At 39.6% G+C, this 26998-nt stretch overlaps 4 protein-coding genes across 7 annotated transcripts; 3 read left to right on the top strand and 1 right to left on the bottom strand.

The window, feature by feature from the left end:
• Positions 1 to 3904: 3904 nt before the first annotated feature.
• On the top strand, positions 3905 to 7430 carry wnt4b (wingless-type MMTV integration site family, member 4b). Its single transcript, XM_074683559.1, has 9 exons — positions 3905 to 4256; positions 4482 to 4719; positions 5086 to 5239; positions 5367 to 5451; positions 5530 to 5661; positions 5961 to 6103; positions 6190 to 6330; positions 6412 to 6574; positions 6674 to 7430. The coding sequence occupies exons 2-9, from the start codon at positions 4631 to 4633 to the stop codon at positions 6841 to 6843; spliced, it is 1077 nt and encodes a 358-aa protein (XP_074539660.1). The 5' UTR covers positions 3905 to 4256; positions 4482 to 4630; the 3' UTR covers positions 6844 to 7430.
• Positions 7431 to 8487: 1057 nt separating this feature from the next.
• On the bottom strand, positions 8488 to 12838 carry cdc42l (cell division cycle 42, like). The gene is made up of 6 exons (XM_074682902.1): positions 12727 to 12838; positions 11101 to 11205; positions 10864 to 10936; positions 10640 to 10749; positions 9569 to 9766; positions 8488 to 9465 (listed from the first exon to the last, which is right to left on the bottom strand). The coding sequence occupies exons 2-6, from the start codon at positions 11203 to 11205 to the stop codon at positions 9376 to 9378; spliced, it is 576 nt and encodes a 191-aa protein (XP_074539003.1). The 5' UTR covers positions 12727 to 12838; the 3' UTR covers positions 8488 to 9375.
• A 1390-nt stretch (positions 12839 to 14228) lies between these two features.
• On the top strand, positions 14229 to 19819 carry mlf2 (myeloid leukemia factor 2). Its single transcript, XM_074682901.1, has 8 exons — positions 14229 to 14546; positions 15843 to 15954; positions 16070 to 16105; positions 16348 to 16401; positions 16510 to 16638; positions 16938 to 17097; positions 17225 to 17439; positions 19373 to 19819. The coding sequence occupies exons 1-7, from the start codon at positions 14503 to 14505 to the stop codon at positions 17434 to 17436; spliced, it is 747 nt and encodes a 248-aa protein (XP_074539002.1). The 5' UTR covers positions 14229 to 14502; the 3' UTR covers positions 17437 to 17439; positions 19373 to 19819.
• A 1019-nt stretch (positions 19820 to 20838) lies between these two features.
• On the top strand, positions 20839 to 25533 carry LOC141801152 (gamma-enolase-like). Of its 4 annotated transcripts, none has more exons than XM_074684101.1 (14): positions 20909 to 20973; positions 21110 to 21161; positions 21519 to 21615; positions 21761 to 21856; positions 21957 to 22015; positions 22099 to 22168; positions 22285 to 22418; positions 22498 to 22720; positions 22801 to 22998; positions 23780 to 23856; positions 23998 to 24122; positions 24200 to 24308; positions 24719 to 24777; positions 24974 to 25533. In XM_074684101.1, exons 3-14 carry the CDS (start codon positions 21531 to 21533, stop codon positions 25041 to 25043), a joined length of 1305 nt encoding a protein of 434 aa, XP_074540202.1. In that variant the 5' UTR covers positions 20909 to 20973; positions 21110 to 21161; positions 21519 to 21530; the 3' UTR covers positions 25044 to 25533. The 4 variants fall into 4 exon arrangements, with proteins under 4 accessions (XP_074540200.1, XP_074540201.1, XP_074540202.1 ...); XM_074684102.1 differs by having other exon boundaries at positions 20958 to 20973; positions 21530 to 21615; XM_074684099.1 differs by lacking the exon at positions 21110 to 21161 and having other exon boundaries at positions 20839 to 20973.
• Positions 25534 to 26998: the final 1465 nt, after the last annotated feature.

The raw sequence follows: 26998 nt of genomic DNA, 5'->3' as shown, positions 1-26998 counted from the left end.
AGGAAATGGTTAATTCGATAACTTAAGATTTTTCCAAGAATATTCCCTAATATAACAGCCAAATGTGAAACATCTTATGGATTTATCCACTGCACATGATCTTACTTAAATCATATTAGATTACAGCCCTCGGGACCTGTTACAAGCACAGCAGAAAAGATAAGATATTTTCTAGAGGATAAGAATCTGAAAGATAATTGCCAAACAATCGTAAAGGGAAGGGAATTTAAAAAAAAAGTGTTTTTAAATGTTTTTTTTGTATTTTATTCCTGAAGATTTCAAAAGAACACGATAATTTGGCAAGTCCTAATCAAGACAATAACTCCAGAGCTCAGAAGAAGCACTAAAAGGGCTTTCATTTAGTCTAATCATGCTCTATTTCAGTATTCGTCTTATTTGAGAGCCATCCCTTCGGGCTGTGATTTTTGCATCTTTGAATCACATTTCTAATCACACTTACTCTTATTTGTGTTCGGTAGGATAGTACAGCAATAAAGCATCATTTCGTTCATTTGACAGCTTTATGTAGTTTCACGGCTGATACCTGTAGGTATCATATACAGTATATGTCATTATTTTGTGTCAGCATTTTATCCAAACTTTCTGGTTTCACCCCAGCAATTGACCAAAGTTTTAATCCAGCATTTATGGTAGTGAATACATTTCTTTAGCCCCGGGAAAATCAGTACCATTTATTTACTCATTTTTTGAACAGGAATGTATTCTTAAGTGATGAGTTTTGTTTGTTCTCAGCATTTCGAAATGTCAGTGAAAACCATACAGTGACCTAATTTTGGTCTGGTTCATTCAACAGGATTACAGCTGGATCTGGACAGTGGGCTCAGTACATACATTAAGTGAGTTGAAAAGGTGCTGTCATAATCTGATTTCAGTGGCCAGCCATTACTTTCCATGCTAGTATGGCCACTGCAATATTTCTCATGCTGCAGTACATGTAGCTGGCATAGCAACAAAGGCCTATGTCTGGCCGTCGTCTGCTCCCATCGCTTAAATGCCCCTGACACATGCATGCTCGTGCACGCACACTCCTGTGCATCGTCGTCACTGCCACCTCCTCCTACTCTTTCCATATCCCATATGCACAGCTATCTTTCCACCTCACACGAGCTGCACCCCCTCCCCAATCACCACCTAACACCATCATTCCATAAAATACATGGGTTGTCCATTCCCTCTGCCCCCTCCCCCCATGTGCACACAGCTCACCACCCTCTCTGCCACCCCCATTCCCTGCCTGACAACACTGCTGCTCGCCATCCCATAATATTCATGCACACGCTCAACACACATTCATACACAGCAGTGCATTCAGCTCTTTGTTAGCAGAGATGCCTGTGCAATGAGAGTGCGCACATGCACAGCAGTCATGTTTCTACATGCTTTTACAGCTCCATCCGCTCCCAGGTTCGGAGGCAGGTAGCCCTCAGGTGTTTTAAGTATTGCAAGAAAAAGAGGAAAAGATGATGGGTCACATCTCTATCTTTTAATGACCTTGATTGAAAATATATTCATGAAGTCCAAAGTCTCCCTGAGGCATCTGAGGCCTACTGTCCATCCCATAAAAAGCACCATGGGTGAGATCTCAGTAAGATCAGTTCAGATTGCCTCATTTCTCAGTATGGTCTGCTGCTGCCTCCCACTGTAACAGAGGGAATACAAGTCATCTCTGCATATATGTCATGCTGAAGCTTTAACAAGCATCTCTTTGGGCTCTGCAGCCCAGCTACAGTCAATCAGTGGTGGACAATTTCAACATGATAAATGTCCACAAAATGGGGGAAAGATAAAGATATAAAAAAAGGAGGGAAAGTTATTTACGAGAGAGAGGGGTGAAGGGATGTGCACAACAGAGGCGCCGGACATGACAGTGGCCCGCTCATCACCATGGCGTTGCTGTGGGAGACAGAAGAAGACGTCACTTGGAGAAACAGGGGACACAAAGGAGGAATACGACATGAGAAGGACAAAAAAGGAGGGAAAGGGGCCTACAAGAAACCTGTCTTTGCAGATATAGACAGAGAAATGTTGGTGTGTGTGCTTGTGTGTTTGGGGATAGATACAGTGGAGAGAGGAAGGATGTGTGGATGGGGTGACCATTTACTCAGGAGCTGGGTGTCAGAGGGTTCAGGTAAATTAGCCACAATATCCCAGACAGGGAGTGTGACAGAGCCTTGGTCCAAGTCCTGACTCATCTAACCCTGCAAATAAGGCCTTAAGAGCAGTAGATAAGTTACTTCAGGTGTGAAAAGGCTGTAAAAGTTGTAACACAGCATTTTTCCTCAACTGGCCTTTGAAGTTTTATTTAAAAGATCCAGAGATTTCCATTAAATTCCTCCAGAGAAAATAGTGTACCTTCTTAACAAGCTCATCACCAAGGTTAAAAACAACAATAAAGTAATTCAAATTAAAATGTATCAGACAGGAATGGCATTAACGCTACAGCATGACCATAATATGAAATTATTTTAAATTGAATGTAATACAAGTATGTGTTTTTGAAATAATGTGTAAAAAGAGTTGTAAAGATTATAACAGCTACCTAAAGCACATTAGTACTAGCTGTATGATACTGTCTTAATTATTGTATTGAATGATCAGTTTCAGTTCTTTAGAATTCAGCCATTGGATTTATAATTCATTCTGTAAATCAGCATAAGACAAATCAAATCAAGTCTTAACACAATAACATGAAACACATTACATTAAGCTAAAATTAGTTTTCTCCCTGCATGTGTGTGGTTGTCTTTTGTTTTTTGGAAAATTCAAATATCTCCAGAAATATATGACAATTATTTGTGAGACACTACAAAATGCTACTACACAGCTTTCATCAACAAAAATGATCTGCAGAATGATCTAAGCTCCATTTCAGTCATTTTTATGAGAGTCAAAATGCTTTGTCTTGTATACAACGGTACATCTTAACATGTGGTTACACTAAAAGAGACAAAAGAGAGCTACAAATCCGATAAACTAAAATCACCAACTCAGCTAAATAGCTGTCGTCCTATTGTACTAATAACTTTAAGTAGGGCTCTAAAGTTGATAAATCATGATATATCAAGTGTATTTTAGGCTGTTGGTTGATGCCATTAAGGACGGGCATCCTACCCCTGTATGAAACCCACGCAGATATTGTCATTTACTAGTTTTTCCCATGTGTCATAAACCTGCTTTCTTTACTACTCTTTTCTAACCCCTGTGTAACACCCACCCGCTCTCTCCTTATACCCTCCTTCCTCTCCTAACTGGTGATTTATTTGCCTCAGTTCCAATATTTGTCGGCAGTGTGTTTTCTTCCCCTTGTCTAAATGTCACCCCTTCTTCTAAGACAATATAGGGAGTTGGAGAAAGAGAGAACGAGAGGGCAAATGTGGGGGAGACAGAGGAAGGGTAGGAGGGGAACTCGTAAAATGAGCAACAAAGTTTGGGAAAATTAAACATTAGGTAAGACACTTTTTCACATGCATTCATGTACATATTCTTGGTAACAGAAATGTTGTATCATCATACTGGCTGTGATGGTTTAATGGGTCCATATTCCTGCTGAGTGTTTCCATCTAAAGGAAACAAAAGCCTTTTGTGTGGTCAATAAATGTTGCACAGATGCTTGGCTTAATCCCAAAATATTGAAAATCACAATTATTGGAATAATGAGGAAATTATGTCTTCAGCAGGTTAAGATTTGAGGTCCAATGCCAAACCGACTCAATATAAAGCATACTTACTCTCTAAATACTTAGATAATGCAACTATTATCGTTCCCAGAGCTTCCTCCTCCCTTCCCTCGGCATCACGCCTGTCCTATCTCTCTTCTCTCTCCCACCCTCATTCTCTACCTCCTTTAAAACCCATCACTCCCATCTCACTGCTCTCACTCATTCTCACTGTTTCAAACTGGAGTGGACATTTGTTTTCATGGGAACACATCTGAGCGCCTGCTGACGTTCAGCATTTTTTGTACATTTCACCAGCACTTCTGGATTTTGAAGGTTGATTTGGGAATAGATTTTATTTAAAGTATCTGTTCAGTTTATTTGGACATGTGGATTTATTTTGGCACTCAAAGGATAAGATTTCCTTTCTCTTTCGAAAGACTATCACTGTGAGCATGCGTTTGCAATCAGTGACAGCACAAGTGAAGAAGCTGATGGTTAAAATTGGGATTAATTTCTAATTTCAACGACTTGTTATCAAGTAAGAAGGAAAACTGGGTACCACAGGACTGTGAACTGGTAAGAGTCGACAACTTTTGCTAAAGAAAAAAAGAACTTTTTTTTACCACTTCATGCAAACATTTGATCATCTCATATTCACATCCTCTAAAGCTGCCAGCTGTGCTCTTTATAGAGTTAGAGGTATAAGATGTCAAAGGCTGTTTTATGCATCTAAATAGATAACAGGAATGCGTCTTCCTGCTGTGTTTTTGAGTCTGACCTGCTACCTTGACCTTTCAACAGAAATGTGGGGATCATCCCCAGACCCTGCTCCACAAACATAAACAAGCAGCACAGCAAACAGACGGAGCACTTCTACAGTGGAGGCGGGCAGCGTGCTGTCCAAAGACCCAGCCTGACACACGGAGACGGACAGACAGACAGACAGTCTGATGCCAACTGTCTCTGCTGTCAATCTAACGGCACCACTCCTCCTCCTGTTGCTATGGGTTACCCACCCCACCATGGCAACCAACTGGCTGTAAGTCTTGCGTGCGAGGGAGGAAGAGAAAGAGGGAGTTTGTTTGTCATGCTATAACTTTTAAAAGATAGTGACATGTCTCTAAATCTTTTTCAGTCACTCGCCTCTCTGTCTTTGTCTCAGTCCTAGTGACCTTTTCTCTTTTCTTTCTCTCTGCCTTCAATGTGTCCTCCTTCCTGCTCTTCTCCTCATTTCCATTCTAAAACTCTACTCCGTCATTACCTCTTTATCCTTTTTCTTACCCTCTTGTGTCTTCTTCATATGCTCTCCCCCTGACTTCCCCTTCATTTTGCATACTCACTCCCCACCAATAATTTCCCCTTTTAAAACTTTCTCTCAGTCACTTTGTCACTCTTTGTGTCCCAGCTCCCTGGCGAGGCTGCCTCGCTCCAGGCCCGTGTCCGGTGCCGCCCCATGTGCTCGGCTGAGGGGGCTGACCCCAGGGCAGGTGGGGGTGTGCAGGGCACGAGGGGAGGTCATGGAGTCTGTGCGAAAGGCAGCGGAGATGGTTATAGAAGAGGTAGAGCAAAAAGTTCAAGCCTCACCAAAACAACTACTCATATTTTAGCAGTTTTTAACAATATTTTGCTGAAGCTGAAAAACTGTACCAGTGCCTTAAATAACTACTGTATGTATGACACCACCAGTGCCAGCACCAGTTCAGGAACCGCCGCTGGAACTGTTCCACCACCCCACGTGGAATCAACGTATTTGGCAGAGTCATGAACCAAGGTAATAACCACACATAAACCCACTGATGATGTGTATTTCATAGATTTCTGTGTAACACGTCCTGCGTTTTGTTTTCAGGGACTCGTGAGGCAGCCTTTGTGCATGCTTTATCCTCAGCAGCTGTGGCAGTGGCTGTGACCAGGGCCTGCACCCGTGGAGAGCTGGAGAGGTGTGGATGTGACAGGAAGGTCAGGGGGGTCAGCCCCGAGGGTGAGCTCTTATTTCATTACATGAAAATGCAATGGGTAAAAACACGTAGAGACAGAAGGGTTGTCATAAGTGCTGCAGCTCTGTTGGGTATAGCTTGAAATGTTTAAGTGATGCACTTAATTCCATGTGCCAAGAAGCTGTCACTGACATTGTCCATGGGCGTAAAATGTGTGAAAGACTTGGAGTATAACACTTCAGCATGATCCATGAGGGGTTTTGGTGTTTTTAGCTTTAAATATAAATGGTAAATTGCTTTAAGGGGGCACTAATCCACAGTGATGGTTCTCAACCAACTCCAGGTTTCCAATGGTCAGGCTGCAGTGACAACCTGTCCTATGGTGTGGCTTTCTCTCAAACATTTGTGGATGAACCAGAGCGAGCCAAGGGGCTGTCTGCAGGGCGACCACTCATGAACCTCCATAACAATGAGGCCGGTCGAAAGGTTGGTGGTGGCACCCGAGCATTACATATATCTAAGGCAATTTGTCATCTGCAAGATTCAGTGACATCTGTTCTCTCTATCTTTAGGCCATCCTTCACAACATGCAGGTGGAGTGTAAGTGTCACGGCGTCTCTGGCTCCTGTGAACTGAGGACCTGCTGGAAAGTGATGCCTCCGTTTAGGCGTGTCGGTGTTGTACTCAAAGAACGCTTTGATGGAGCTACAGAGGTATCAGAATACGCTTCCACATCCTCTGAAATCTTGAAGGATTCCAGTCTATCTAGCTCTTTTAAAAGGTCTTCTTCTCAGGTGCGCCTGACTCGTATAGGATCCAGAACCGCCCTGCTACCCCGTGACCCCCAGGTCAAACCCCCTGCTGCCAGAGACCTTCTATATCTTGCACCCTCCCCAGATTTCTGTCATCTTGACCCAGACAATGGTATCCCTGGGACTGCTGGAAGGAGATGTAACGGTAGGAACAATAAGCAGGATTGTAGTACATGAAAACAGTCAAGCTTACCTGAATTTTTAAACAAAATGTAATAGAAATATGATATTGCTTTCTACACAGGAACCTCTAGGCTGGCTCCAGACGGCTGTGAGCTGGTGTGCTGCGGGCCTGGGTACAGAGCTGGTCGGGCTGAGGTGGTGCAGAGATGCTCATGCAAGTTTTCCTGGTGCTGCTCTGTCCGCTGCCAGCAGTGCAAGAACACAGTCACCATTCACACCTGCAGAGTGTAAAGAAAGCAAAACTAGACAGGTCTTACTGCGCACAAAGCCCCCCAAAATTACTAGGCAGACACCTGTGAATACAAGACAGGATAGCACATCCTAACTCGAAACTTTAGCACCATTTTACTTTCAACTGTTGGTTCCAAATGCCGTTTAAATTTAAATAACTTTCACTGAAACAGCAAAACCAGAGATGAGGATTTTGTTAGAAAGGCTGTAAAAAAAAAAGAGGTTTTACAAGAGCACTGACATCAGAGGTAAGGTACAAGCATAGACAAGAGAAAAATGTCAGCAATTAATTACACATTGAACTGACAAAGCTTTTAAGGCTGAACTTAACCAAAACTAACTGGGAATTTTACAGCACTACTTGCATTTGATGAAAACTTCCTGTTGTGTCATAGACTAGCTGGTCTTTGAACATTTTCTGTATTTATATCTACGTCTCCATTTTGGTTTATTTATTTATACATCAGATTTTTTGCTTCTCTTCAGTAAGATCCTAAATTGCATGATTAACTATAACTTACACCAGCGCCTGTCTTGTGTTTTGCCGCTCATCTCCATGTTACTGCTAAAGCAGTGTTTTAAGTCTTTTCCAGAGCTCTAATAAAAAGAGTAGTTTTATTCAAGATGCTGAAGTGTGTTTTTATGAGTTTCCCATTCTTTCCCACCTGTCAAAGATTTTGCACACATCAAATTATAAAAGAGCAAAAAGATCAAGTGAGTGGTTACTGTCCACTAGAGGCACTGTGGAGCAGTGGTTTGGTAAAGGATTTCTGTTTCAAGGTTTGAAAATGCCATGCCTGTGCAATTACTGTTATAGTTCTAACAGACACCTTTTTTCAGTTTTGTTGGTTTTTGGCATTTTTTTTTCCTATCATGGACTGTATGAACAGAAAATTTAACACTTTCCATGTCACTGCAGAGGATCTGATCTTAGAGAGAGATTTTCTGGAATGGTCAGTAGTTTCCCAACAGGAAAAACCTTTGAACTCTTACTAATTAACCTGTCACAAGCCAACATTTTATGCTAATGAACATACATGTTACATTATGTCATATTTACAATACAAATTATCTAGTTATAACATGAAAATAAACTTGTTCGGAGTTCTCATGAGGTCAGCCAGTTTTAGTTAGGTCCAAGTGGACCTACAGTTTGCCATAGATGAACTAAAAAAGTTACCTCTGATACTGGACATAAAGTCAAAGAAAGCTTGAGCTTTTACTATTATCATATGACCATTGTGTCCATTGGATGACTGTGTTAAATTTATAGAGAAATGGGATGACAAGAAATTGATTTAGAGTTGGTAATGTGTCTGGTCATAGATATCACCCTGTTCTAGGGAATAAAAATGTTCCTTTTATTTCCTTTCATTAGGCCTTGTGGAAATAAAACAATTGCAAAAGGAAAAACCCATCTTAACCTAAGATCAATATTCTCCTATGAGCTCTTTCACCAGGTTTTGTACTTAGGTTGTGTTAGCATGTGCTCAAGAATCCATCATCTACAAGTATCGAGGTACTGCGGCTAAACTTGACTCTTCAAGTGTTGAAAGTTAAAAGTTGTTCCTGTATGCCATAACACAAACTTGAGAAAACAATCACTGCCAATGTCATTCAACCATTTTATTACAAATATCCTTTGATTAAAAACACCCAGAAATTAACTAGCAAACTTTATCACCTCAATCTCTGTTTGGATTCAGACATATTCAAAATATTACAACTCCATTTGTTGTGTCATCCACAGTTAATGGTCTAGCAATAATAAAATCTATCTCAATAAAAATAAAAAACTCAAGTTTCAAAAAGAAAAACAACTTAAAATTTCCCCAGAGTCACATAATTAAAATATACACTCACACAACAAAAGAGATTTTCAGGAGTCAGCTGAGGAAGGAAGTTTGGCAAAACAGAAAAAGCTCTCAGCCCTTTGGAAGTCTCTGAGAATGAAAAAAGTAAGATCTACCTATACTTCGGAGTGACAATAACCCTCCTGTGCTTTCATCATTCAGCCTACAAGGGAAGAAAGCAAATAGAGTACCACTTAACATTAAGCTTCCTCTTTTCAATGTACAAACTAAATTTCACACCAAAACACTTAATGTTAACTGTTCCTCATTCTTATTTCCCCACACAGGCTCAAGATGAAAGAATAAGTGATACACAGGAGAGGCCAAAACGACTAAATAAAAGTATCTCTTTAAAAAATCAAGCTACAGTGACAGGCAGAGGGGGGCCCGCCCCACTGAAGTGTTTGTAGAGAGAACACTGCAATTTAAAAAGCTTTCAGAAAAGGAGGTGGGTGACACTTGCTGCACTGACCACATGCTGCTCCCTCAGCCTCCATTAAGGTTTAATGCAAAGGCACAGAGAGTGTACAAGTGTACTGAAGTAAGTCTCAAAGCCATTGCATCCCTTGTCCCCTTTTGTTTTGTCCTTTTTTCCCATAATGGCTACTGATCTTTGTGAAGTTTTCATTCACCCAGCCTAAAGTCTTGCGCTGTTACATCTCACTCTGTTGTCGTTCATCTATAGCAGCAGACACTTTCTCTTGGGTTTACTCTCAGGAGGCTCCAAGGCAGCCAGGATGGCCTCATCAAACACATTCTTCAGCCCTCGCTGGTTGAAACAGGAAACAAGAAAGAGGTTTAAATCAAGAGCACTGTGAGTGGTTCATGATTTTGCTTGAAGTTAGATTAATAAAGCATGAAATTTAAAATACCTGTGTCAGAGCAGAGCACTCCACATATTTGACAGCTCTGAGGTCTCGGGCCAGCTTCTCTCCATTCTCGCAGGATAGGGGGCGCTGTTTGTTCTTTGCCAATTTATCAATTGTGTTGGAGTCGTCTCTCAGGTCCATCTGTGTGCCAACTAACAGGAAGGGTGTGTTTGGGCAGTGGTGAGTGATCTCAGGAACCCACTAAAGAAGGTAACAAAAAGGAAAGGGGGGTGAATTCCACATTACTGGATTCTTGAGTAATAGTTTTGGACACTTGAACTTTTCATCAAATATGTCCTGACTGAAATAAATTTTAAAACATTTACCAAAGACCTGGTTCAATGTATATTTAGACAATACCTAATATTGAGAATTTGGGCAGCTTTAGATTTCTCTCTGATCAAAACTAATTCACTACAAACTCAGCCAAAGTCATGTCTTCAGAAACACTACTCAATTGGTCAATAAATTTATAATTCATCTGAAAAAAAGGTTAGTTATTAAGGTATAAGTCTTTAAATGCTTTCATTGTTTAAGCTTCCAAAATGTGATTTTTTTGGAAAACTTTTTTTGTGTCAAGGAACATCGAGTTGATCATTGTTGTGTTTTGGCCTAAAAAAAGAATCATTTCTTTATGTTACCTTGAGCAGCACTTTAACATATTTTCATTCTTTCATTCATTTTCTGAACTGCTTATCCTGTTCAGAGTTGTGGGTGGCTGGAGCCTATCCCAGCTGTCATAGGGCGAGAGGCGGGGTACACCCTGGACTGGTCGCCAGTCAATCACAGGGCTGACACATAGAGACATTCATGCGCACACTCACACCTACGGACAATTTAGAGTCAAATATATTTTTTAAGTTTGAAAATAAAATAAAATAATATAAAATGATGTAATAAAGAAAAATACCTAAAATAAATGGTAATAAACCCTAACTTTCAGTCAGACTAATTTAAGTGCAGACAAAACCAAAGCATACTAAACCAAAGTAAAACAGCACTTTAAATACATTGCACAAAGGCCAAGCTCCTTTTTTTCTCCAGTTTGTGATAAAGAAATGAATGAAATCTGACCTTCTCTTTGACGTTTTCATACGATGAGGGAGAGACAACAGAGAAACACACAAGAAACACATCTGTCTGTGGATAGCTGAGAGGACGCAGCCTGTCGTAATCTTCCTGACCTGAAGAAAAGAAATCATTTATAAAATGATAGTGTGTGTACGTGTTTGTTTAAGTTTTCAATTTTCCAACACAAAATCTTGAGTGGACAAACAGAGCATAAACATTCACATTACCTGCTGTGTCAAATAGGCCGAGTGTGTAGGGTTCCCCCCCAATCATCACTGTTACAGCATAGTTGTCAAAAACCTATGAGTATGCACACAAAAGAGGTAAATAATAGCACGAAAAACAAAATACATACATGTTTTGATTGTATTGGTCTCCAGTCATAAGAAAATAAGACACAAAGATCCCCAAAGTGTTAAGGATATACAAAAACAGAAGTAGATCTTCATATGAAATCCTCTTACTGTTGGTACATATTCTGAGGGGAACTTATTGGTTGTGTAGGAGATCAGCAGGCAGGTCTTTCCTACTGCTCCGTCTCCTACCACCACACATTTTATAGTCTGCATCTGCAAAAATGAAAACAAAAAGTTATGTAGTAAGTAGGGATGGGTACCTAATTAGGTACTTTTATAGGTGCACACTGAATTCTGTCTGTAGTACCGAGTACCAATTGAAAATGAAACAGTAGCATGTTTAGGTACTTAAATGCTCCTTTTAACTGTAAGGGATCGGCAGAGAAGGTGATTTTCCATGCTGGACATGAACACAGCATTGCAAGTTTACATATTGAGAAATAAATATGTTAAATAGGAAAACTTTGACAATTTATTTTTAAACAAATTAAAATGTATTACCACATAAACACATGCAAAAGTACCGAAAATTTGTACCGTTGAGTTCTGATACCAACTCACCAGGCATTGGTACCATGTCGTTTCATATGTGTTAAGTTCCCATAACAAGGAAGAGTTGCGATTCAGCTATTCCACATCAAAATCTCAAGGCTATGCAGATTGAGAATTTGCCATACACATACAGTTCTAAGCATGATGCCTTATTTATTTCTTTTTTAAAAAATTGAAACTATTGAAATTTATATTTGTATTGATTATCAGCATATTATATAACACTCCTGTCATGGCTGTAAGTGAGGGAACCCACTCAGTTATTCCTGAATGTTATAGGTTGAACAAATAAAAGATGCCAGGGGTACTATAATCCAATAACAGTATTACATTTTAAAAAAAAAACGTTGCTGTTGTTATTTGTTCTGCTGCAGGGGTGTAATAAAAAAGGTAAAATGGAGGATTAAATACAGACTGCTGGGATAAGTATTAATAAGCAGCTACTGTATGACAATGAAGTATGCTGGATTAATGTTAGTAAACAGAATATGCGGTATTTCAGATGGCACCCAAAATTTTGACTAAGTTTTCTGGAAAGTGAAAGGGATAAGAAAAAGAAACTTCCTCTAAGGTGCGATGTGCTTGCTATTACATGTGCATTGAAAATATTATTGATGACAGTGAGTCACTTCCGCATACACTACATACCAGAGATCCACGGCTTTTTAGCCTGTGATTTCAACGAGGATACTGCCAGACACTTCCGCTAAATTCACAATTTAAGAGGGCTTAAAACTTCTATTACTGTTATCAAACTCATAAGAAGAATGTTCCCCTCCCATAATCAACAAGCAGTCACAGCTGGGGCTGTTTAAGGTTGTCTCAGAGAATGTATTAACCCAGATTGATTAAGTTAAAAATAAAAACTAACAGCTTTTGTCAACCTTCAAATTGTTGGCCCCGCTGCATGAGTTACTAAACTATCAAAAACATAATATTTAAGACAAAAACAGACACAACAAGAGCGTATACAGATGTGATAACCTAAAAAACGAGAACTCCATCCACCAGATTGATGGTTGCCAACACAGGATTAAGTTAAGTGGCTGGGAAACTTTCAAAAAACACAAAAATTACCTCTTCTTATGAACTTCAAACAGTTCATGGGGCCCTACGCCATCCGTCCCTGGGTTAAATTAACCATATCTATTAATTTAAAAATGTTTATATAACTCTACTCACCGTTTTTCCTCACACAGGTTAGGCGTTGGTTACATCCGGGTTTGAGGGTCGAATTACATTACGCACAGCCGCAGTACGGACGTAACACCGTCCGGGCTGAAGAATAGGAACATCGCCGTCTACCGGACAAAACCCCAAGTTTCTTTTTTGAATACATTTAACAGTTTTTTGTGATTACAGATCAAGCAACATCGCAACATTAGATCCTCTCAACATTTCCACCTGTTGCTGTATTGAGTTTCCGCTAAGTACAGCTTGATTAAAATTATAAATACCCTAACAGATACCTTCTCTTTTGAGACTTCGAGCCATGACTCATTTCTTCTCTTTATACTTTTATTTCTGTGTGCACTTTTCTTATGCTGCTTCCTGTTACGAATGTTGTAAATGTGTAAAAATGAAAAAAAAAAAAAAAGGAAAAAAAGAAAAAAAAAGAAAAAAGAAGAGGAAGAATTATTTTATTTCTGTGTAAACGGGTCAAGTAATACATTTAAGGTCCTACAACTGAACTGATAATTTTTACAGGGTGGGTGTTTAAAATACCTTCGCTTTAAGCAATACTTGTTTCACATTACTTCATTTTCATTTTTGTGTCACTGCTTCCAGCCTTCAAGCTATCTGCTGCAAGGAAATGCAACTTTTCTAGTTATTCCTGACACCTATCACCTCTATTTCACTTAACAAAAAGCAGAGTTGCACAAAACGCAACTACATATGGAAAAACAACAACGATTTTAGCCTTCGCCTCCAAAAGGGGAGGGGGGTTAACAAGTAACTGGTCAAAGAAATAAAAAAAGAAAGTTGCTTTCTTTAAAGTTTGGGGACCATAGGAGGAAGAGGAGTCCCCCTGCCCCTGTTGTCACCCCAGGGAAGATAGTGGACCAGCAACATTGAGGCCATCTACAGGAAGCGACAGAACAGACTGTTCTTAGAGAGACCCAGATCTTTCAGTGTCTGCAAAGTCAACAAGCTGGTGAGGAAGGCCAGCTCTGGTTGGTCTACAAGTGGACTATTTGGAGTCAGTGGCTCCTTAGAGGAGGAGAAAGAACAATATAAAATAACGTGAAAAATAAAGGAAATACAGTTAGACTGCAGAGTTAGTCTACTGATTTTTTAATATATATAATTATTACATATTATTATTATCATTATTATTATTATTATTATCATTATTATTATTATTATTATTATTATTATTATTATTATTATTATTATTATTATTATTATTATCATTATTATTATTATTATTGTTGTTGTTGTTGTTGTTGTTGTTGTTATTATTATTATTATTATTATTATTATTATTATTATTATTATTATTATTATTATTATTATTAGTTACAAAAAAAATGCTCGGTTTTGTATCAGTCACATAAGCACCCACACCTAATGTCATTAAAGGTTGGGTTTATAAAATGTTGAGTGATAATTGGAGTAAAATCGGAAACACTTTATTTTGAAAAGTAAAGAGGAAGCTGCGGTTTTTAGCTCTGATGCTACCTTGATGGCAGTGTCGCCTCTCTTTGTCAGAGGAAAGACTTCCGTTTTCATGTTTGGTCCAGGTTTCTGGAATTTACTATCTAGTGAGACTCTAAGCTGTCTGTTGCTCTGATAAACCGCTGAAGTATTTTGGTGTTTTGAAGAAGAAGCTCGTAAAAGGCCCGTCATTTCAGCCTACCCAGAGTTTGATTCCGTCATTCTGTTTTATCCTTGAAAAACACGACTGTTTACCTAGCTAGCTGGCTAGCATCAGCCAGCTGAGTTCAATCACCTAGCATGTTTCGGTACTTGAATGACGTTGATGACGACCCCTACATGATGTAAGTATTAATATTTGATCAGTTTTGTCTAAATGCTGCCATCTATGATTGTTTTTAATCCCTGGAAAATACACAGATGGCATGTTAATTTATAATCACCAGTGAGCCTTTAACAGGTACCTAACGTTACTTGAGCCAGCTGTGGGGGCCTACAAGGGTCCACCATATTGGATGATAGTACGAGAAATAGCTGTCAGAGCTCAGCGGGACTTGGATAACCGGTTAGAGGCTGTTTTCCATGTTATAATAAAAAGGCATTTATGCAAATATTGCTCTGAAAGCATAAGAATTTAGTGTAGGAAGTCACAAATTCATACTGAAAACAGCAGCAAAAAATTGATGATCCGACAAACTCAAATCGTATTAATGGCAAAATGAAATTGTTGAGCCAAGGCTTTTATTGTAAAATGTATTCTTCTGTATTCCTGGTAGGTTTTAGTCAAGAAAAGTCAGTATTTTTATAAACATCACATTTTAAACCAACCAATGTTGACCGAAGAAAAATGTAATTAAACCATTAACAACACCACATACTGGAAATATACAGTAAATCAAGTATCAATGCGTTTCGTGTTTTAGAGCTTTTGTGCAAATGAGAAACTCCAAAAAATACTCATAACTTGTGTTAAACTTCCCAAGACCTGGATTTGTTTATATGTTTAATTTCTTGTTATTGTTGTTAACTGATATTCATTTTGAAGATCTTTTCCAATGAAACATCTTTAGGAAAATACAGTCACATGCATTCTGGAAAAACTAAAAAATGATTTTGTTTTGAATGTTTTATATCTTCAAAATCAAATTGTTTTGAAGATATCCAACATTACTGAAAGTTACAGCTCCCAGTATTTCTTGAGCTCATGTGAATAAAACATGATGAAATCACAAGGTAGATTGTTGATCAGTGAATTTACCAAAGTTTTGTTGGCAGACTTCCAGAATACATTTTGTTTTGTTTTGTTTTGTTTTGTTGACTCAAGACGGTCAGAAGATCCTCTAACCAGAAGTTTGACAATACTGATACAGATGGTGATCCAAATCTACATTTGCACCTACAATTAGACAGTGATTCATGTTTAACAGCATCTCTCTTTGAAACAGATAAATGATAGTTTGGCAAAGCCAGGGGGATCGAGTTCAGTCCACTCCCACAAGATCTTGTCCTTAAATTTGACATGGCTTACATCCTTTTTGTTATGTACATGTGAACAACCTGAATCACTCAAAAGTATCGGTCAATTATATAAAGCTCATACAAAGTCTTCAAGTTTTAGTTTAAACTGTGATTTCTTTCAGGGATCCATTTGCAGCCCACAGGCAGCAGATGAGGGATCTGTTTGGACCATTTGGCATGGACCCCTTTGCTCTAGCTCCCCAGATTCAACCACATCGTGTGCCACGCAGACAGGTAACAAAGTGCTCCAAGTTTCAGAGCTACTCATTGTTTATGTTTCTTTTCTTTTTTTGCATCCTCTCAGTTCGTTTTTCACATTTTCAAATTTTGTATTGTGTTTTTCTTCCAGGCTGGTCCACTGGCCCCATTTGGCATGATGGGAATGGTGAGTTTCTGTTGTATGCCCTCTTTCAAAATCAGCCAACTGGTTCAAAATTGAATGACCCTTAAGTATAGATTAAGTTGTAGTATGTATTAAACAAAGCTTTGAAATAGAATGGGTTTCCTTTACTTACCACACATACACAGTGTAAGGTCAAACATTATGACTTAAATCTGTGTAAGTCTTTGTTTTCATGGCTCTGACAGAATCATCCAAATATCAGAATGTTTGTTTTGTGTTTGCAGGGCAGGGGTTTCATGGATATGTTTGGCTTGATGGAAGACATGATGGGAAATGTGGTAAGAAATTCTCAAGTTATCAAATAAGCAGAGTGCAATTACCCTCAACAATGAAACCCAACAGTACCACATCACACCTTCAGTTACCTTTCTTTTTCCCCCTCACAGGAAAGAATCTCTGGTTCACCAAACTGTCAGACCTTTTCCTCTTCAACAGTGATCTCCTACTCCTCCTTAGACTCAGGGGCTCCTACAGTTTATCAGCAGACCAGTGAAACAAGAACAGGCCCTGGCGGGGTGAGATTAACTGACAGCTGTTAAAGTGATTACAGTGCATGCTGGGAGTGTTTTGGTTACTTCCACACAAGTAGACCTGGAGAGCAAACCCGACTGCACATGCTGCCACAGCCATGCTTTACTCATCCAGGCGTGACTGTGGCGTTCTGGGCTCATTAGCACATGGGAGCACATGTTACTGTTTTTACAATAAATACATCATGTGCAGTATAAATATCATTGTGTTCATACTAACATTTGAGCCAGAGTTCATTCAAAGTGCAGAGCAGCTTGCTTAACGTCAATTATGTTTACCTCAGATCCGAGAGACGCGGCAGTCGATGAGGGACAGCGAGAGCGGCCTCGAGCGTCTAGCTATCGGCCACCACATCGGGGATCGTGCACACATAATGGAACGCTCACGAAATCGCCGTACTGGAGATCGTGAGGAACGACAAGACTTTATTAACCTTGATGAGAGTGAGTCATTAGTTTTTTTTTTACTCTAAACTTTAAATGATTAAAGTACTTTACTTTATTTGGCTAACTAAAATAAATCTGGCTTAATGCTGCTGCAGTGACACAAGATGCTTATTTTTCACACTAGCTGATGCTGCAGCATTTGACCATGAGTGGAGGAGTCAGGCAGGAAGATACGTTCCCCCTAATGCCCGGGCGCTTGAGTATGGGCGAGATCGACGTGCAGGGGGCCAGCAGCTGGCCCTGACTGCCCCTCCCAGTTCAACTCCCCCACCAGGCCATCGACATGAGTCTCCCAGACACCGTCAGCCCCAGCCTCGCCCCCGTTATGACTGGTGAGAGGTAAGAGTACCTCTGAAACTCAAACATGCTTATTCATCTTTTATTACACTCTACCTATTGTTTCTAGCAGACTGGTTGTACACAAAGCTATGAAAGTACATCAAGCATACAGGTGCAGACTGAAAAATCTTCGTGAAATCAGACAACAAACAAGCAAAACCGCTAAAGTAAACATTTCTTTACACAGATCAACATGTAATCACACAAAAGGTTGGCTGCACAGTTATACTCAAGACAAACCAAGAATGAAGCAACCCTCAAGGTCACACTAAATTTTATTTTGGATGCGTTTTTTTTTTTTATTTATAATCCCCCCCCCCAAAAAAGTCAAGTAAAGACACTTTACACACTGAATCTGATACATTGATTCTTGTATTACTTACGGAAATTCTGATCAAACATTTTATCCTGATCAGCTGCTGTCTGCATGTTTGAGGTATGTGTGTGTGCACACACAGGCAAAGGCACAGACATGTTCATCATCTGGACATTGCCTCAAACTACAGTAAATGTGTTACAAAATGTGATGTTGCAAGTAGCATGCAATGTCACTAAATGGTCAATCTACCCGGGAAATGAGCTGGCCAGATGGGAAAAATGCAAAAAATCAGACCTGTTCCGAAAATGAGAATAAAGCATGAAAGTTTCGGCATGCAAACATGATAGAGTTTGGGATTGAGTTTCTTTTTTAACATGCTTCAATTTCAGACGAACAAAACTAACTCAGTGTGCAAAGACCTCAATAGTGGGAAAGAGATATTACCTGCAGGAGGTAGAATGCCAGAAACTTAAATCTGAAATACAAGTACAGTAGCACAAGGTCTTGTTGCTCAGACTTTGTACATTTATTTATGTTGATACTGTTTCATAGGTTTAGCAAACAAAGATGTGTATATGCATGCAGTATTGTGCAGGAATTGCTTGAATAGATATATGTAGGTACTCGCATAATGGTTGAGCCATGCCATCAAGTTGGGTGTTATCTCTATCGTGACTAGTTGGTGCTTTTCTTTTAATTTGTGTATCACTTAAATGTAATTTGATGGTTGATATAATGAGGCATTCTGGTGAAAAAAACAGTTCTTTAATCTCCAAGATTAGGGATGCACGATATTATCGGCACAATATCGGTATCGGCTGCTAAAAGCTTAAAAACACGTGTATCGGCAGATGTGAAAATTTCTGCCGATATGCACAGCTGATAAGGTGCTATTCAGTTAGGATTATTATTATTTTCAATCTGAAAAATAAGCTCCTTAAATAAAATGTAGCACTTCATTTATTTGCACTGCAGAGCTCTGTGTCTGTCACCAGGTTGTTACAGTAGCTCTAAAATAATCAAATGCAACTTGGTTATTTTTAAGAATGCATTGTACATTTAAAGTTCATGTGATCTAAAGAAATTATTTTCTGTATTTCAATACTGAATGTATTGAGTTTGAAAAAATAATATATTTCTTCTTTATGGTAAAATCAAATGTTTTTTTGTCTTGTTTTATGTGTGTTTCTTAAACAAATAAAACCGTCACAATAAGAGTAACATATAAATTCCAGTACAGGATAGACTTAGCTTTCTTTACAGTGAAAAAAACAAACTTGTGATTATCGGTATCGGCCAAAAGGGGTTTCACTATATCGGCATATCGGATATCGGCAAAAATCCAATATCGTGCATCCCTATCCAGGATTGGAGAAAAAACAGTCGTGGAACAATGTGTTCGATTTAAAATACTGACAGTAATCTAGCATTCACATTGAAACACATCTTTCTGATTGTGTTATAAATATGTTAACATACCAGCACTGTGATCTGAATGCATGAGCAGGTAACATTAATCATTCATCCTAAAATTTTGCGCTGATGCTCTAATCATCTCACTTTTCCTTCCTGTCTTATTAAACCACATTGGGTCTGTGTTGACTCTCCCTGCAGGTGTCAGACCTACAGACCAGAAGGAAGGAGTTTAAGATCTCTCTGATGCTGTGAACAACGCTTGAGACGGAAGCCGATGATCGTCACGACTGCCCGTCGTAAATGTTTGATATGACTGGACTGTCTTTACATGAGCATACACAAAAACAAACTAAAAAACCCACATACAAGTCATAGTTACATTTATAACTCTGTTACCCCACACACCCATACACACCCACATGCACACACACACATACTCACACACACACACTGACAGCCTTGTGGAAACATGGGTTTAACTACACTCACCTTATATATACTCATTCTGAAAACTTGACGTGTTTCTTCCCACTGCACTAAAGTGCTCCAGTATACAGTGCATCTGCTGTACAGTCCATTTTATGTTTGTGAAGACACTAGTGTGTCAGTGAATTGAATTGTATACTGTTAACTAATTAATCTAACTAAATAAAAGTTCATTAAACATTGTTAGATAATTAGAAATGTGTCTCTTTTGTGGCTGTTTACACATGTCTTAAATGTTTGGCCCACTGTTTCAAAGTATTTAATATCTGTTGCTGGGTTTTTTTTTATTTAAAATTCCTTTACTCTTCCAGGATTGTATTAATAATTTGTTTACAGCTTTAGTATGAACAAATCTTTTATTCTTAACTGTGTTTCAAGTGTATTTGTGTCCTCTTCCTCATGTCTTCAGGTCATGTGACATTCAGATAGAGCACATAAGTGGAGCAGGCAATAAGAACCACACTCTTTTAAAGAATCACTCCCACAGCAGGCTGTTCTTGTACCTCATTCTGCGCTATCTAGCTGTATCTTTAATAACATCCAGGACTATTTTTAAATGCACATCCCCTCTCCAGCATGCACGTCTTCTGTGACTGTCAACCTGCCGTCTTGTCAGCTTTAATCCCCATCATAAGATCTCTTATGTTCTCCACCAAAGCATCTCACTTTGTGCATCTGTCTGAGCTTAGATGTATCCTTTATCCCCTTGTTTGGATATTTTCTGCTCACCAACTATATCTGAGATGTACAAGCGTTTGTCTCCATTTTTCCTTGTAATTCATTCTCTGCATGGTAACAGCACAGCCTGGATTTATTAGCTGTCACAGTTTAGCTTTTAATGTTAGCTGGGAGCTAGGACATTATTTGTTAACGTCACGTGTGATTTTGCTTTTAGTAAAAAATCAACAGATGTACACACAGTAAGCAGCCAAGTGAATGACAGGATTTGCAGGAAGTGAAGATGACGATGCTTAATGCAAAGGCTGGAAGGTCAGGGGGAAAAAAGGGTCAGGTAGAAATCACAACACCTCTTTCTTAGCTTTTCCTTTGATTTTTGTGCCTCCTCAAAAAGCAAAATCAAAAGTAACTCCTGCTCTCTTACTCCATTCTCATTCCCACCCTCTTTTTTTTCCTTCTCTCCCCGTTTTGTCCACTCCCCTTCCTCCCTGCATCTTCCAATGACTCACACGCTCCCCCTCCCCCCTGTGTGTCATATGTTTTCACCCCTTCTCCCACCTCCCTGTACCTCCGTCTCTGCCTCTCGTTCACACGTAATCGCTCACTTTCTCTGCCAGGCTTCAAACACTCTGCAGGTAATGCTCAAAAAGATTGATTCCTTTTTTTCATTCCTCCTCCATCTTCTCCTCCCCCCCTCCTGTCCTTCTGCTCGTGTTTTCTCACCATCTCATCTCTCCATTGGTCCATGTTGTCTGTCACTGATTGAAACAGCACAGAGCTGGGCTGTGATCTGGAAAACGTTGAGAGTAGCTGCATAAAATAGGTACGTGTCATTAGCTTTTGATTTATGTTCTCTTTGCTGTATGTAGGTGTGTGACAGCTTCTGCTGCCCAGCATCCATCCTTTTGGTTGCATCACCGTGTGTGTGTGTGTGTGCATCTAAGGAAGAGGAAGAGTGTAGAGTATTTGTGATTAACATTGAAATGATGTGTTATATGGGGCTTTGATATTACAGCTAGTTACATCTATGACGTGATATTTTAACATGCGTCTGTCTCACCTTACGCCCTCCTCTTTTCCCATGATCATCCTTTTTCTCTCCTCAAAATGAGATAAATTAATTGACAAATAATGCATGTATGAATGCTGAAGTGTAACATGCAAAATTCTTAACACTTAGTTTTAAAACAGGATGTCCATAGTGAATATTTTTGCCAGGGAGATCCTGGACTCCAGGGGAAACCCAACTGTGGAAGTCGATCTGCATACTGCCAAAGGTAAAACATAAATTGGCATTTTTCTGGTTTTAATATGTGTTTGCGTCAAATAATTGCCTCTTTTGTATCCGCCACAGCTTGCCTTTACTTTTTTTAATCTTCTTGTTGCCTCCTTAACCTTTCACCCCTCTTTCTCCCCTTCCAGGTCTTTTTAGAGCTGCAGTACCAAGTGGAGCATCCACTGGCATCTATGAGGCTCTGGAGCTCAGAGATGGTGACAAGGCTCGTTACAAGGGCAAAGGTCAAGCCTTTGACATGGCACATGCCTTTTTCTTTTTCATCTCTTTATTACTCTTGTGTCTCAGGTCTTGTGTCTTGACATTGTTGTCCTGCTGTCTCAGGTGTAACTAAAGCTGTAAATCATGTCAATGACACTCTGGGACCTGCTCTCGTTAAGTCTGTGAGTAGCAGTGCAGAAACTAACCAGTGTAACTCAGAAATGACCAAACCTTGGAGTGACGAGTTAACCTGAATTTCTTTCAGGGGATCAGTGTGTTAGAGCAGGGGAAGCTGGACAACGTGATGTTAGATTTGGATGGCACTGAAAACAAATGTAAGCATGACTCTCATCCCATGCACCCTGATGACTTACATGTGTAGTGACATGTTTTTATGCTAGAGGCCACTGATTGCGTAAATGTGTTGTTCCTGTCTTTGCTTTTCCTGCAGCTAAGTTTGGAGCAAATGCTATTCTTGGAGTATCGCTGGCCATATGCAAAGCTGGCGCAGCAGAGAAAGGTGTGCCCTTGTACCGTCACATTGCTGATCTGGCAGGAAACACTGACTTAGTGCTTCCAGTTCCTGTAAGTCCTGATCTTAAAATGCCAATCTTCCAAAAAAAATGGTTGTTTATTTCACTTTTTTTTTACTCATCTGTTTTAGGCTTTTAATGTGATCAATGGAGGCTCACATGCTGGAAACAGACTGGCAATGCAGGAGTTCATGGTACTCCCTGTAGGGGCGGAGTCATTCCGAGATGCTCTGCGTGTGGGGGCGGAGCTCTATCAGACACTGAGAGGTGTCATCAAGGAGAAATATGGTCAGGATGCAACAAATGTGGGAGATGAGGGAGGCTTTGCACCAAATATTCAAGAGAACAGTGAAGGTAAGTACATGAGGTATATGATGACCTCTTTCCTTTATTTCCTGAACTGTGACCGACAGCTGTCTGCTTCTCTTCTCCAGCCTTGGAGCTGATAAAGACAGCCATAGAAAAAGCTGGCTTCACAGACAAAGTGGTGATAGGGATGGATGTTGCTGCTTCAGAGTTTTTCATCGAGGGCAAGTATGACCTGGATTTTAAGTCCCCACCCAATGCCGCTCGAAACATCAGTGCTGATGAGCTTGCAAGCATCTACCAGGGCTTCATTAACAACTACCCAGGTGTGTGTTCTGACGTGCGCTTGTCAGATATACTTTGTTTTTCTGTTATTATGGGTGCAGTTTCTAAATAGCACATAATGTAGACAACTTCTATTCATTGTGGATCGTTTTACATCATTTTTGGCTAACAGAGTGAAATGATTGGACATGAGACACATTTAACTTTTACTACCAAATACCACATGTATAATTTGTTTCAAAAAAGGAATACACCTGAGGTCATTGCTGTGGTTATCCTGTATGTGAAACACATCAAAGCTGATACTCAGTACAGCAATCTAAGTGAAATAAAGGGAGTGTATTGATACTGACCTCTGAACAGCCACAAGTAGGGAAAGCACACCAGCTTATTTTTCACATCTCCACAATTGCCGTGTGTTTTTCATTGCTTCTGCCATCAAGAAACTGAGAGAACAAGAGAGCCAGCATGTCTCCACATCCTGCTCTCTCCTCCTGACACTTGTGCCTGTTAAAGAGGTTTTAATTATGCGCTACAGTGCACATTTGGCAAGCAGGGACCTACTCTGATGTGGCTCTTTACCCTGTCAATGGTGTGCTTCCTGCTTGTGTGGGCAAGTGCGTGCGTGCAGCTGTGTGTAATGTGAGGGCCTTTTAAGACATTACTCCCATTAGGGCCATTATTAAGAATGTCAATGGTGCTCCAGTCCTTTTGACTTGTAGGTGAGGAATTTAAAAAAAAAAAAAAAAAGCTGTTTCCCGACAGGTCATATTAACAGATGACTGCAGAAAAGAACATGCCTTACTTTTCTCTCTTCCTCAGTGGTTTCTATTGAGGATCCTTTTGATCAGGATGACTGGCCGGCTTGGTCACAGTTCACAGCATCAGTGGGCATTCAGGTAAGATATCAGGACTTTAAAAATGCACTTTCAACTGTTCAGAAAAATGTGAAGCTGCAGAGGTTGAGATGTCTCAGACCATCTTGTTGCCTGGTAGACACTAACATCACTAAACTATGACCTCTGTGTTAAATTTTGCAGGTGGTTGGAGATGATCTGACTGTCACTAACCCACGCAGGATACAACGAGCTGTGGAGGACAAGGCCTGCAACTGCCTGCTACTAAAAGTCAACCAGATTGGCTCAGTAACAGAGGCCATCAAAGCGTAGGTTGCATTTTTGTTTATATGACGCAAAGACACGTGGATCAATAAAGGCATGAATTGAATTTGTATCCTCCCAGGTGTAAGCTTGCCCAGGAGAATGGCTGGGGTGTTATGGTGAGCCACCGCTCTGGAGAAACAGAGGACACTTTTATAGCTGACCTGGTAGTCGGTCTCTGCACTGGACAGGTAATCTACTGTTAGGGCCATTGCAATATAAACCAGCAACTTTCACTGCATCTTTAAAATGATATAACACAAAATAATTCTTGCAAAGGGTCACTGAAATGGAAAAGTTAGAAACAAGACTCTTCAAAACGACAATGAAATGTTGTGTAACAGATCTTTAGTTCTGTTAAAAAACTATGTACTGTATTACAATTTGCTTATTATTACCACATTATTTCTGATATTACAATTATCACTATAACTGTTATTATACAGTACTAATAAGTACTGTATTTACAGTTTGCATTCTGAAGCCATATGCTCAAAAAGCCAACATTTCCCATTTATTTTACCAAAGCGTGCTCCCATATATCATTTTTTCAATCCAACTTACAAATTTAGCTAAAAATATATATTTTGTCTCTCTTTAGATCAAGACCGGAGCCCCCTGCCGATCAGAACGTCTTGCAAAATACAATCAGCTCATGAGGTTAGTATTTATAGCTTTTTCTGAAGTCATGTATAAGAATAGAAAATCTAAGGTTTGACTCTAAGCCACTTTAATAATTTTCCTCTTTCTTCCTTTGTGTCACCTCCTGTTGCCCTATTCCATACTAATTCACTTGCTCTTCCTTTCTCTCTGCTCTCTTCCCCACCTCCTCTCCCTCACCTCCTCTTCCTCATAGGATTGAGGAGGAGTTGGGTGACCAGGCTCGCTTTGCGGGGCACAACTTCCGCAACCCCAGCGCTCTTTAAAACCCTTTAGCTGTTGCACACAAGAAAACAAACATTACATCCAAATCATGTTATATATTTTCCTGACAGACACATAGTAAGAATATAATACCACCTGTTTCTAAAGTTCCAAAATATTGACACACTCCTAAAGCATTAAGACTGATTAGCTGTGTAATTGCTACTTATTTACCTGATGCTAGAGTAAGAAATAGCCATAAGTGACTGCAGATGGTTGCAACAAATCCTGAACAAGCCCAGAAGAAAAACAGCAGTGTTTCACATCTAAGCAGACAAGCACTTTCGCTGATGAACTTGTGATTTTAATTTATTTCAGAACCCTCTGACTGTCCTATTACAGAGATGTTTTCTGAGCTTTTGTCCTCTGCTGTTTCCTCTTCCTCGTGTTATTTATACTGTAAACACTCAGCAGCTCACAGCAGCATTGTTTGTGTGTGTGTGCGTGTTTTGTCTGACTGGTTAAACATAATAAAGAAATTAATACACATAAACTTGAACTTAATTTTGTTTGTTCACGAATGAAGTGCCATGTGTACTGACAGGGCATTAGAATGTCTTGTAAGATTCCTGTAGAAATAAGTAAAGGTCATTCCTACAGGTAAAATTCTGAAGAAACACAAGTTTTTCTCATTTTCATGTTTCCTTGGGAATCTTAAAAGGAAAGGAAAAATCAGCACATTCATTTGATTAGTCCAGAAAGCTATTTTACTGAAGTTATTTTACTGAATTTATTACTATCATGTATATTTTAACTTTTGGCTTTTACTCTTACTGTCATAACTTTTTTTGTTTTTGTTGTTTATTTCTGTCTATTTCCTTGTTTAATTTACTTAATCTTACTTCTGGTCCTAGTGTTCTCAGTCTATGTTGTTAAGTTCTGTGCTGCCTGGGTTCTCTTGTCCTGCCGTTTGGTTTTTATGTCACTGCCACATATTTTGAGGTTGTACCTCTTGAATAGGTTTGACCATTGCACTGTAAATCGCTGGCTTTTATTTTATTTGTATTTGTTTTTGTTCTAGGATTTCTGTTGTAAAGAACTCTGTCCTCTAATGCGTTAAACATGCCATAATAATAATAATAATAATAATAATAATAATAATAATAATAATAATAATAATAATCTTATATCTTCTAAAATTTTAGAGGGCCAAGAGCTAAAAATTTAGAACCAACAAAGTTATATTTTGGTTTTTTTATTTTTACTACACTAGCTAGGCTTACTTACATAACTTTATTTCCTTCTTGAAAATACAAAATGTATTAAATCACTTTTTAAAGTAACTGACCCTCGAGTTCACACCTGCAAAATAACACCCGCAATCATCAGGTAAATGCTGCACCTATACTGTCTATGGGCTGCACGCGCTGGTCGCCTATGGACACTTAAAACAGCAGAGGGAGCGCGAGCTCGCGTAAGAGTCAAGGTTCCCGTCATGCCGAGCTGCTGCTGATGATGATGAAGGAAGGCTGGGGCCGCGCAGGCGCGTTGTGTACAGTCTCCGGCCCGGTCTCCATGGCTACCACACAATAGGAGACGGGACAGGGGGCTGCGTGAAGGGGGGAGAAGGAGAGAGAGAGAGAGAGAGAGAGAGAGAGAGAGAGAGAGAGAGAGAGAGAGAGCAGCAAAGTGGAGGGGAGGAGGAGGTCTGCAGAGCCGCTTCACTGGACACACCGCTGCAAGCTTTTCACAGACAGACAGACAGACAGACAATATAACGTAGGGTACTGTTTAGTAGTAGCCTACATTTTTAAATTGATCATTTGTTCCATACGACCTGGAGTATCTTTTTCGTTATCATGCTCATTACTTTCACATTAAGGCACTTGTATCAAACCTATCTATCCACCCGTCTGCTTGTTTAACATTGAATTAAGAGGGGCCTTCACAAACAAAGACCTCCGGGACATTTCCTCCTCTTCTTCAAGGAGATGAAAACCAAAGCTTGTTAGTCTGC

Source organism: Halichoeres trimaculatus, unplaced genomic scaffold (genome assembly GCF_033239565.1).
Source record: "Halichoeres trimaculatus isolate MK-OKI-2021-1 unplaced genomic scaffold, fHalTri1.1 fHalTri1_scaffold_12, whole genome shotgun sequence".
In the NCBI taxonomy this organism is placed as follows: Eukaryota; Metazoa; Chordata; class Actinopteri; order Labriformes; family Labridae; genus Halichoeres; species Halichoeres trimaculatus.
Note: the sequence above shows the minus strand (reverse complement) of the source record. Positions and strands in the feature narration are given on the sequence as shown.